Source organism: Octopus bimaculoides, chromosome 1 (genome assembly GCF_001194135.2).
Source record: "Octopus bimaculoides isolate UCB-OBI-ISO-001 chromosome 1, ASM119413v2, whole genome shotgun sequence".
NCBI lineage: Eukaryota > Metazoa > Mollusca > Cephalopoda > Octopoda > Octopodidae > Octopus > Octopus bimaculoides.
In genome coordinates this window covers 85,529,927-85,542,611 of record NC_068981.1, presented here as the reverse complement: position 1 = coordinate 85,542,611, position 12,685 = coordinate 85,529,927, and the positions used below count along the sequence as shown (strand labels likewise).

The 12,685-nt window shown below is 36.2% G+C and overlaps 1 protein-coding gene across 1 annotated transcript in view; it reads right to left on the bottom strand.

Annotated features, from left to right (window-relative positions):
* The window catches only part of LOC106868572 (leucine-rich repeat-containing protein 74B), a 62,841-nt gene that overhangs the window by 10,580 nt on the left and 39,576 nt on the right, over window positions 1-12,685 (bottom strand). Inside the window, exons 9-12 of the mRNA XM_014913893.2 lie at window positions 9,981-10,030; window positions 8,523-8,690; window positions 4,159-4,274; window positions 1,227-1,305 (exon numbers count right to left, since the gene is read on the bottom strand). Coding sequence (XP_014769379.2) covers window positions 1,227-1,305; window positions 4,159-4,274; window positions 8,523-8,690; window positions 9,981-10,030 — 413 coding nt within the window. The remainder of the gene's footprint in view (window positions 1-1,226; window positions 1,306-4,158; window positions 4,275-8,522; window positions 8,691-9,980; window positions 10,031-12,685) is intronic.

Below are 12,685 nucleotides of genomic sequence, written 5' to 3'. Positions count from 1 at the left end.
ATATATATATATATATATATATAACTAATCAATTAAAATACTACCACCAACAGACCCCACAATCAACAGCTGTAAGAACACTTAAATTAAAAACAATATCTGCAGAACAGCATGAAATATAAACCAGCAACCAAAGGGCAACAGGAAAAGACAGGGTTATTAAAAAAAAACTCAAACACAAATCAAAAGTGTTCTATTTATTTGCCAACATACATTGGACCGCTATCTCACCCATCGGTCAACTGATATATAGTGATAGCATTCTATTTTATGATGCTTAACAAATGATAGAGATCTTGCAGAAACAATATTGTTGTGTCTTCGGTTAACCTTCTGGCGATGACTTGAACTATTTCAATGATGTCAACCTCCAACGATCACCACCAACATAACTTTTATAGATTTAGATATCTTTGCAGTAATAAACGAAACCAAGTATTATTCTGCAGTTGGCTCTAATAGATTCCTTGCTAGTGTCTTGAAGGAATGCAAAACTAACCACTATTTAACCTCTAGAAAAAAATCTTTAGACATAAAAACAGGTGAGTCCGCTATATGAAAAAGTTTGAACAAATATTAATACGGAGAGAACGGTAATACTGAAATATGCGTGATGATATCCACTATTCACAGATGCATTGAAACAGCTGTAAAGACGGATCATATGTAAAATTATGTAACAGTTCATGTAAATATAATTCCTACACTTACAACTGGAGAGCTGTACCAAATCAGATTGGAATCGGGTACATTTCTCCGGTTTACTAGCTCAAGTCAAACCGTCCAACCCATGCCAGCATGGAAAACGGAATTAAATGATGATGATGATGATCTTGGTAGCTCATGTTAAATGACTGGTTGAAAATTTTCCATTCAAAATTTTGTATGGTTTTGATAAATTTTCATGATTTTATAAGTTAAGAATGTTCAGGGTCTTGTTCTAAATTTATGCATATGTATATTTGTTTCTTTATTTCCGTGGGTTTGATTTTCACAAACGCAAGTTTTTGAGGCTCAAGTCATGTTAATTTTTTAACACAAATCGACTTAATATCGAAACCTTGCGTTATTATAACACTTACTGAAGTGAAGTGTTGATGTTTTATTTAATATAGACATACAAAAATGGAGAGATAGATAGAAATAGAGAGAGAGAGAGAGAGAGGGAGAGAGGGAGAGAGAGAGAGGGGGGAGACTGACAGTGCATGAGAATGTGAGAGACTAACCTTTAGAACTTTAAGACTGCTGTTGCTACTTATTCCGATTGCGATCAACACGGAAGATTCAGCGTTAACTCGGCAATTGCTGAAAGAAGTAGAAATGCTGGAGATATAGTGAGTGTGTGTATGTGTGTGTGTTTGCGTGTATGTGAAAGAGAGAGAGAGAGAGAGAGAGAGAGAGAGAGAGAGAGAGAGAGAGAGAGAGAGAGAGAGAGAGAGGGAGAGAGAGAGAGAGAGGACAGCAAATTCGTTATTTTGAGATTATAGCGTGTACGTAGAATAAATCTTAGTAAATCGGTGAAATGCTAGTCTAAAATGTTTGTACCTGGACCAGTAGCACCGTCTCAGATACGTGAGCAGCGCATCATTGTGATTCTTGACCTTTGTAAAAGGTCAGTGGCTGATCAATTCTGAAGCATTTTCTGTTCCAGGTGACGAAGGCTAGTCCTTGGGACACGCTTCTAGCTGTGTTATGTATGTAGGAGTCACCAGGAAAGATCGTCAGAGATAGTGAATCGAAGTAGCGACCTTAATGATATTACTTGTGTGTTGTTCGAAATTAGAAAAGGATGGGTGCGAGAGTATTTCCTTGATATGAACAGTGGCTGTGTCTTTGCATTGCTGAAAATCTTTACATTAATAATGTTCTAAATGACCGCAATAAACATTTCTCTACCAATCAATTTTCTTAAAGGGCTGATATGAACACACACATATGCACATGCACGCACACGCGCACATACACGCACACGCGCACAGACACGCACACGTGCACGGACACGCACCCACGCATAGATACGCACACGCGCACAGACACGCACACGCGTGCAACTACGCACAGACACGCACAGACACGCACACGCTCTATTTACACAAACAAAAGTCGATCCCAGTTTTTTCCCTGATAACGAACCAACATTTGTTCTTGTGGACATGTGTAGTGGACATTTGCTCTTGTGGACATGCTCTTGTGGACATGCTCTTGTGGACAAGCGCGTAGCCAAGTGGTTAGAATGTTGCACTCACGATGTTTGCAATCGTGGTTTCTATTCCCAGATTGAGCTGTGCTTGAGCTTTTGAGCAAAACACTTTATTTCATGTTACTCCAGTTCACTCAGCTGTAACTGTAAACCCCCTCAGCAGATGGTGTCTCGTTTAGGGGGCATGTTGTGATCTCCCCCTCAGCAGATGGTGTCTCGTTCAGGGGGAATGTTGTGATCTCGGTCACTTATACGTCATGGAAACCGAGTTAGTGGTCGTATGAGTCCTCAGACTCGAGACAGTACTTAGAACTGATAAGGCATGGAAATGAATACCTCATCCATCATTTCTTTTGATAAAGCAGTTCATGCAGACATTAGGTTATGGATTTTCTTATCTTCATTAAAGAAGAAAACTGCAATTAATGTAGTAAAATTAGCGTGATACATTAAACTAACTTATAAATACATACACAAACACACACGCACACACATTTGTCCGGTCATAGAGTGACCAATGGTTTCGCATCCATAATGGGCTTAGCCCCATGGACGGCTCGTATATATATATATATATTAGCTAGCTGTATGCATTTATCTTTCATTATAGTTATATCTCAGATGCAGAAGTACGCAGAGATTCATCATCCAACAATTCCTATATGAATACAGCTGTAAAGCAGAGAATGTAAATGACAGAAAGCATTGTATAAAACTCGGAGCCATCCGAATCTATGCCCAAAAGGAATCAAAGAAGCCGATCATTTTGGGTTTTAAGGTAAGTGCCAAATAGTGCAAAAGGTTCATGAGACGATATGATTTATTAATTTGGTAGAGAACGAGGATTGCACAAAAGCCTTATTGCTTATCTAGATAAGAAAATTATGTGATTTTAATGAACTTTTGAGTTTGAAGTTTGTAAGACTTATGTAATTTTCTTTTCTTTTATATTAGGTTGGTGCATAATTATTGCGGCTTTCTTTTTTTCAATAAATTTTGAATAAAAACACTTAACAAAATTATGTTTAAATGATTATTCCGGAGCATATTCACAATCTACTTCAATTTCTGCTTGGCGTTTTATTTAAATTGGCGTTTTGTTAAAATTTTTTGTTGAATAAAATTTATTTTAAAAAAAAAGCCGCAATAATTATGCACCAACCTAATAATTCTGTATGCAGAAATAAAGTTTACATATTAATTTTCATTCATCGTATTTATCATTCTAATTTTAATAAAAATACCTAATTTGTAATTCAGCTCTGATATATGCAGTGACAGTGATTTGTGTGGGACTTCGACAAATGTAGTTGTCCAAGTGTGATGGATACAAGTAAAACAGCAAGTATTAACATTCATAAAAGTTGCTTCGTCATATTCTTAATAGGACGAGTGATTTAACGCATCATTTTTGGATTATTATAGATACTGAAGTTCAATGTATTTTCCTTTATTCATTTAAGACAGTGGTTCACAACCGGGGTCCATATAACCCCTGGGGTTCATATAAGATTTCTGGGGGTCCACACTAGCAAAAAAGTAAATTAGAGATCTACAGTAGTACTTTGAGGGTACATGGAAAGTCTTCATTTAATTGTATGTACTGCAAGAAACAGTTAGGTTTCTTTCTCTAACGTTTTACATAGTTCATCCCATGTAAGTAAATGTATGAATAACCGTATAGGAATTTTGAAAGAAGCATCTATAAAATTAGTTTTTAAACATCGAATGGCTGTGGTGGTCCATTAGAGAAAATAGTAATCGAAGTGATCCATAGATAAAAATGGTTGAGAACCACTGATTTAAAAGACCACTTGGGGGTTCTGCAACTAGTACGGTGTACCTTGAATTTCAGCTCCTCAAATATATTATCTGTGTAATAGTCGCATCCCAAGTTTTAGTCAAAAATATTCGACTTTTACGTGAGTATATACATTGTATATAACAACAGAGATTACCTGATGTTTAAATGTTCTAATGTGGAATTAGATTTCAGTGCTTCACCGATTGCTTTAGCCGCATTTTTGTCAATACCATTCCAAGAGACGTCTAAGTATGTCAGAGTATCATTATTCTGTAATGAAAGTATAGCTTATTCAATTAAGAATATTTTTTAACAATGTTATTATTATAGAAACGGAAAAGTGCTGGACATCCTGTTGTATTTTGTTTCATTCGCTTACGTTTTGAGTTCAAATAATGTCGTGTTTAACTTTGGGGTTCATCTGGTCAAACACAATTCTAATTTTTTGGGCACAAGGTCAGCATTTTGTCCGACGCACTAACAATTCTATCAGCTCGCTGTCTTACACCTGTCAGCCATAATGAAATTAGTATTTGTCGAATAATAGCGTTAATTAAGTCTTCTCTATCTTTACTTCCAAATTTATGACCTTGTGAAAATTTTATAAATCATTATTATTAGAGAAGTGGAAATGGTTGATACATTTAAAACTTTGAAATCACAATTAGAATGCAATATAATTTATTGATTTCAAATTTTGGTACAAGGCCAGCAGTTTCGGAGGTTGGGATAAGTCGATTAAATCGACCCCACTGTTCAACTGGGACTTATTTTATTGACCCCGAAAGGATGAAAGGCAAAGTGGACCTCGGCAGCATTCGAGTTTAGAACGTGAAGACGGACGAAATGTCGCTAAACATTTTGCCTGGCACAGTAAAGATTCTGCCAGCTCGCAGCCTTAAATGCAATATTAATTATACCGTATAACAATGAAAAAAAACAAAAAAAACCGGAAATGAAAATAAACTTTTCCAGGGGTCTTTTGTGTGTAGATCATGAATATAACATTTGTTTCTTTCTGTGACCCTCCAGTTTCTCGTAAATTACCTAAATTACCATCTTACTTATGTTAAATACACTGGTGCTTCCGTAGGAATTGAGTGCAAACAGTATTGGTCCGAAGTTATGAACGGATTTTGATATAATTTTAATGGAGTATCCCTAAGCTATTTTTCAACCTAACTTATGAAGATTATAAAATTACAATCAATATTTTTATAGTTATTTGGGTCCAAATCCGTGGTAAATCCGATAAGAAACTACACCTCATCAGCCAACCTGAACTCAATGATCTAGTTCGTGATCTAACACATACTAAGCAACAGAATGAAGTCCTAACCTCACGTCTGCAACAATAGAACCTGTTGGATAAAGATGTTCGAAGTACAGTATTTAGGAAGCGTTTTGCAGATCTACAGCAATTCTTCACTTTGGAAAACAATTCGACTAATTGTAATGATATCAGAGACCTATTCAATGCCCTTGAGTTGGCCTATGAACCAAATGAGTGGAGGTTATTCATAGATGCATCCCTTTACAGCATAAAAGCGGCTCTCTTGCACATTGGGAACATCATGCCTCCAGTTCCAATCGCTCACTCAGTCATTTTAAGAAAGACATATGAAAGCCTCGCTTTTATTTTAGACCGCATAAGTTACAAAGAGCATGAATGGCTAATTTGTGCGAACTTGAAAGTAGTAGCTCTACTTAATGGGCTACAAACTGGATACACCAAGTTTATGCGCTTCCTTTGCAAGTGGGATAGTAGGGTCAGATCAGAATATTATCTACGCTCAGAATGGCCACATCGGAAAATGGCCACTAGTTAAGAAAGAGAAAATCATTTTACCACCACTGCATATAAAACTAGGCCTAATGAAGCAATTTACCAAAGCACTGCAACATATCAAGCTATGTTTCCAGTACTTTAAGGCGATCTTCCCTAAAATAACTGAAGCCAAGATTAAAGAGCACATATTTGTAGGCCCTCAGATTCGTCAACTTATAGCTGATGAGGACTTCGAGGCGACAATGGATGAAACTGAGCTAGCGGCCTAGCATGCTTTCAAAGAGGTATGCAAAGGACTTCTGGGAAATCAAGAAGTGGCCCAGCAAGAGAGTATAGTGGAGAGCCTAATCAAGTGCTACCATGATCTCAGGTGCAATATGTCACTTCAGATACACTTTCTTCATTCTCATTTGTCCTTCTTCTCAGAGAATGCAGGCGATGTGAGTGATGAACATGGAGAGAGGTTCCATCAAGATATAGCGTCAATGGAAAACAGGTATAAGGGAAAATGAAGCCTAGCTATGCTGACTGGCTTCTGCTGGAACCTGAAGTGTGATACACCTGAGAGTCTTATAAACGGAGAAGTAATACTAAATTGTAGTTTAATACATTATATAATGCTAACAAACACTCCGATTCATTATATATTTATGAATTAATTACAAAGGACATATTTAATCTGACTTTGGGAGCAAAATAAATTTATGGTATCGTAAAAATCAGTATAAGTTGCATAGTTATTAAGTCAGTTATTTACAAGAAAATGTGACGGGTTGGGAAATTTTTGTTATGAAATTCGAATTTAGCACAATCAACTTCATAATAAAATGTACATAAGAACTATGTTTTTTCTTGACCCTAAAATTTCTCGTACAATGTTATTAAGCAACATTTCTAACAAAAAGAACAACGATAAGGAAACTTTATCGTATCTACTATGAATTGTTTCTGTTCTAGAACAATACTTTGTTATCTCTACTAGATAATTAATCAGATACACATGGCGGCATAATAAAGTACCTAGAACACTGAGGCAATGACAGAGAGGCCAAAGTAAATTAACAACGGCGAAAGACCACAAATAGTGGCGCACAGGAAGATAAAGTTGTGAAGAAAAGGTGGACGCTGCAAGTTAGCCGCTGTAAGGTGAAGAACAATCAGAACAGAAGGGACTTGGGAGGTCTCTGTTGACCTTGATGGTAAATATCGCTTCCCACTTTCTGTCACCAAAAGACGCGACTTTTTCTTGAGGTGCAAGGTAAAGAAAGTGGTAAAGATAGTAGAGGTGACGGTTTCTTGGGAATCGAACATCGAAGACGTTTTCTTCAGGAAAGACAGAAAATACAACGAGTTGGCTGAACATTGAAAACTATAATTGGGAGGCAATATGTCTTACTGCAGTGATAGGCGTTAGAAGATTTGTTGGGACCAGAAGTCTTGGTCTAGTTGCGAAGGAGAGAAAAGATGCTGCCAGAAAACTGTCAGAAGCTACTGAGAAAGCTGGCCATTACATCTAGCTCAAGAGAGAGGACAAATGGTGCAGCAAAAACGAATATTGAGGATGACAGAAATATCTGACCTGAAGTCACAACATCTGACTCATTAAATCTTGTTATATTGTGCGTGAGTTTTGTCGTCCACATCAGTGGGTGGCCCTGGGTAGCTCTGGTGTCTCAGTAGAAGTGGTTGAAACACCTACAGAACTGCTTCAACGTCTGAGGAGACATCGACTCCTACATTCGGACATGAAGAACAGCAGCATCTTCAGCACACAAGTATTTACATGAACAAATATTATAAATTGTTTCTGTTTTTGTAGTAGTACTATATTATCTCTACAAAATCAGTAACATAGTTATAACAGGAACGAATATTCAACTAATGTCCATTATAAGGTCTCCTACTTCGGCTGGATTTTTTTCCAACGAAATGTGATGAATAAATTTCATAAAGCAATTTTACTAATTCGTAGTTTCTCGCTGAAAACATTGAACTGAAGTAGGAAACCTTCACACGTTGTATACCAATAAACTAGTCCATTCTGCTACTGCAAGGTGGCTAAGAATTCCTATGGAGATGAAATAGTTTAATTAGAATAAGATAAATAGTTCATAGTATCTAATTTGAGATGTAATGAGAGGCACTTTGTAACTCTGTAGTGTAACTGGTGAAGTGGTTGCCCAGTAAGTGGTTAGAGTTTCGTTATTGGGCTTATTGATTTTATCGGTCTTAAATTGCCGCTCTTAATGTCAATTATCACCTTTAAAACTACTTATGTATTGCTTGGATGAGCATGTCTCTCGTACTGTTTACATATACTGTCAATTAATGATCCTGTCCTCTCTTTTTTGTTATACTCTAATATATTGCTTGGATATAGGGTTTATCCGTTGTCTTGTCTGCTTATCTTAGTTTTGGATTGAAACTTAAGTTTTTCTCTTTCTCCTCTTTAACAAATATTACAGCAAACACACGTGAAATGACTTTACACGAACTGGGGATAGAAAATAGATCGTAGTTTTAACTCACCAAGAGCTTATCTCTTGCCCTACGTTACTAACCAAACAATTCTAATAACATTAATTACTAATATGTAGACATTACGACTCAAATTGATTGAATGCTGGTCGATGGTTCATATTCTGTCACCAGTATTGTTGTGGGTCCATAGCCAAGACACTTAAATCTCCATCCAGAGCATTTATATCTCCTACAAAAGTTATACTTACTTTCAAACCAGTTCCCATTGCTTCCAAGCCATTTGATCTAATATTATTCCAACTCATATTGAGATGTTTGAGAGAACTGCTCTCAGAAAGTGCCGGTCCAATTATTTTTCCAGATTTGTTTTCCAAATTGTTGTGGCTAATGTCCAAATATTCTAACTTTCTGGCATTCTGTAAAGAGACAAAAGATTGTTCCGAAATTTCACCATAGCCATATTGATTTAATATGTTTTTCTAACTTATTCAGTTTAAAATATTTACTATTATTTACTATTAACTATTTATACATGATATCAGGTGGTTTATGTCAAGGTGCCTTTAACTTGTTTCCACTATTTAACCATTTTATTGTGGAAATCAGATATATCCACTCAAAATTTCCTAACCCATAACTGTGGGAAGCAGTTTTATATACCAATCTTTCTTTTGGTGAGAAATGTCATGTTTGAAACTATTTTTCGTGGAGATATGTCAAATTAATTGAGTTAAAGTAACTTGCAGAAAATAGCGATTCTATTTTTTGATTTGTAATTTCTGTTATCATACACTATATATGCCTACTGCGGAGGCGCATGGCTTAATGGTTTGGATGTTGGACTCAGGATGGTAAGATTGTAGTTTCGATACCTGAACCGGACGATGCGTTTTGGTGTTGAGCGAAACAATTTCACGCTGCTCAGTTCACTCAGCTGGTAAAAAATGAGTTATCCGGTGACGGACCGGCGTTCTGTCCAGAGAAAAATATATAGACCAGAGAAACCGGAAAGCCAGCCCGCCGCTCCTTACAGAGTAATGTGGACTAACCATACATGTATATCATTCGCAATATAACTATTACACATGTCTTTCTAAGCTAGTAATCTTCCTGTACAACCTGTTTCTGATATTGTATTTATCAATCCTTGTTTCTTTTCTTTCCTTTGCTTGCTTGGACTTCTACGCTTGATACTCCTCTGCACGTCTTTTCAACAATAAGTACTTTCTTAGAGCGGAGCACCTCTGACAAGTGGATAATATATTTATATATATACATATATATATAAATGAATGGAAATAGAACTTTACTCCGCCCAGAAAATTTGTCAGCTCAACTATAAACTCAGCTTGTTTAATTGTTTTCAGAAAGGTAACCTCCGACTAAATGACTTGCCTTTCACGCGCTGCCTCAAGCATCAGCCTTCAATGGAACCCTAACAACACAGTCAGTTTATAAGCTTTAACTGTTTTAGGTCACCAGAAACACTTTATGGATGGTAATACATTTTCTAAGAGATCTCTACCTGGTAAAATCTGCGGTTTTTTTTGTGGTTTCGAATTAAAAGCTTTTATCGGACATAGTACAGGAGCACAATAGTACATCGGGAACAAGATACGAACATATAACAAATGACCCCAATATTTATAATCACTATGATATAAATTGCCATTTATACTAATAAATTAAAGCAGGGTACCACTTACTGATATCAACAAAGCCAGAGAAGGCGCTGAAGAATCATTTAAGTCGTTACCTAGAAAGCAAAAACAAATAACTTGAATTAGCTGTCTAATGGAATGGAAATAAATGCCCTATTTTTCAGCATATAAGTCAACATAGTTATATAGTGTAAATACGTAGTATAAACATTCAAACACCATCAATATCTTTCCAATCCTGTTGTATTCCATATGGAACTTTCGGTCCTCCCAAATCATCTTGGTATATAAGGTGACCAACATTTTAAAGCTGTAAATTTTGTTCTAAATATTCGACTTGTATGCCGGAAAATATGATTGTTTTAACTGATAAACTTTCGCGATTAGATATTCATCAAAGCTATTTATAAATTTGAACAGAATTTTGCTTTCTGAAAGCGATTACCTACATAAAGCCAATAAGTAAAATAACAACTTAGAATAGGATTCATAGCTGTGACATTTAATATTCCATCACTAGAAATATATCTATTTCTTTTCTTGTTTAACAATGCACTGAACTATGTGCTAACATTTTCATGCGTAAAATACTTTCCTACATTCTTCTAATTCATTCATTTTAACAAGCTACCAAGCCTTAACATTTCAGACTTAACGTGAAGACTACAATACGTTTAAATGTAAGCTCTTAATAATGCACATGAAATTTGATCTACAAATCGATTTCGTAAAGTCATTCGCTTCATTTATCGTGTAAATGACATTCTAAAAGGTATGCACATCATGATACTATCATATTTATGTTTCCATTAAAATATATAACGTTTCTGCTAATTTAAAAGGAAACTAATATTTTGAAGGTTGCCATGAATTGTAGTAAACACACTCTCAATTTTCTATTCCAAGTATACATACTGTGTACATTCGTTCTGAAAATTAGTGCTTCATAAAAGTTGCGAGTTCGATACTTGACAAGGAAAGTTACCTTTCTATTGACAAACTTTATTTTAATAGTTCAGCCTGTGACCATCAATGAAACATTAAGGTATACGACTGCTATACTTGTATATCATAGATAAACAACAGCAACAACAACAACAAAAAGAGTATTCTGATTTTAAATGAATTTCGATAACTTGAGCTTAGAGATTTGAGCAAGTATGACCTTCTTAATTTATATCGCTATTGTCATTAAGTAAAGCATAATTTTACAATGATAATTGATATTGATTAATTTTAGTTGATTACAGTCCACGACTGTTTCAGTTTCCAGCTGAAGTAGCTATTTTATTAATAGAAGGGACGTAGCACAACTATGAAATCAATAACATTAAGATCATACACACACATGCGCGCGCACACACACATACATACATGCATACATACATGCATACATACATGCATACGCACACATACACACGCACACATAAATGAATAAGAGAAAAGGGATTGAGCAACACGCTTTACCGCATAATACCACAATTGTTCTCTCACGACGAAGCAATTATAGTATTACACAATAAAGCGTGTTGCTCGATCCTTTTCTTCTCTAATCCATATTTTTGTATATACTCTACGGGTATTTCACAGATTTCCAGACGTATAGTCAGTGATATGATCCGTCAAACTGTATAATAGCATTTATTAGCCAATACCTGTAAACGCGCTTTCTATAGCATACTACAAGGTTTATACCCAAAGTGAATTCACACACACACACACACACACACACACACACACACACACACACATTTACCGCCTACGCATGCGTCTTCCTTTCTGAACATGGAACTCCTACCTGTAACTTTGTTCTCCGCTATATACGTATCTCTCTCTTTGTTCAAGGTCTAACGTCCAGTAAGCTATCTTTTTAGCAGAAATCCTGAGATTATGAACAATCGTCTCTGGTATCTTGTACTTTTCACCGCAATCGGATAACTTTCATTCGAGCTGGCAGAACATTTAGAACGTCGAGCAAGATGCTTAGCGACATTTCGTCGGTCTCTACGTTCTGAGTTCAAATTCCACCGGGGTTGACTTTGCTTTTCATCCTTTCGGGGTCAATAAAATAAGTATCAGTTGAACATCGGGGTCAATGTAATCGAATCGGCCCCTCTCCAAAACATTACCGGCCTTGTGCCAAAATTTGAAACTAATATTCCGTATCACTCCGTCCTGTGTTTAGTTTGACTCAGCAAACAACCTTTACATTAGGCCGACAGAGTTAAATATTTATTGTAGCTAACTTATCGTATACTTGTTTTCCTATCTCGTCGTCCCATTCATTTGTAGCATCCTGTCCGCACGACACCGTTCCTTGGAAGTATTTAAGAAGCTACTGAAACTTTGAAGTGAGCAATCCTGAAGGGTAAATCTTATCGAAATTGCCTTATCTTCAGCTAACAACTGATGAGGAAAGCCCGATATTCATATCCATATAAACACACAGAATAATAAGACAAAATGTTTTGTTCCGTGTTTTGGTTACCTGTGCACACACACACACACACACACGCACACACACACACACAAAAACATACACACACAAGCGCGCGCACACGCACGCAGATACACACACACATGCGCGCGCACACGCACGCAGATACACACACACTTGCGTACGCGCACCCTCATGCATATATGAATCTCTGTGTGCATCTGTGTACGTGTATTTGCATGTATGTATGTATGTATGTATGTATGTACGTATGTATATATATATATATATATATATATATATATATATATAT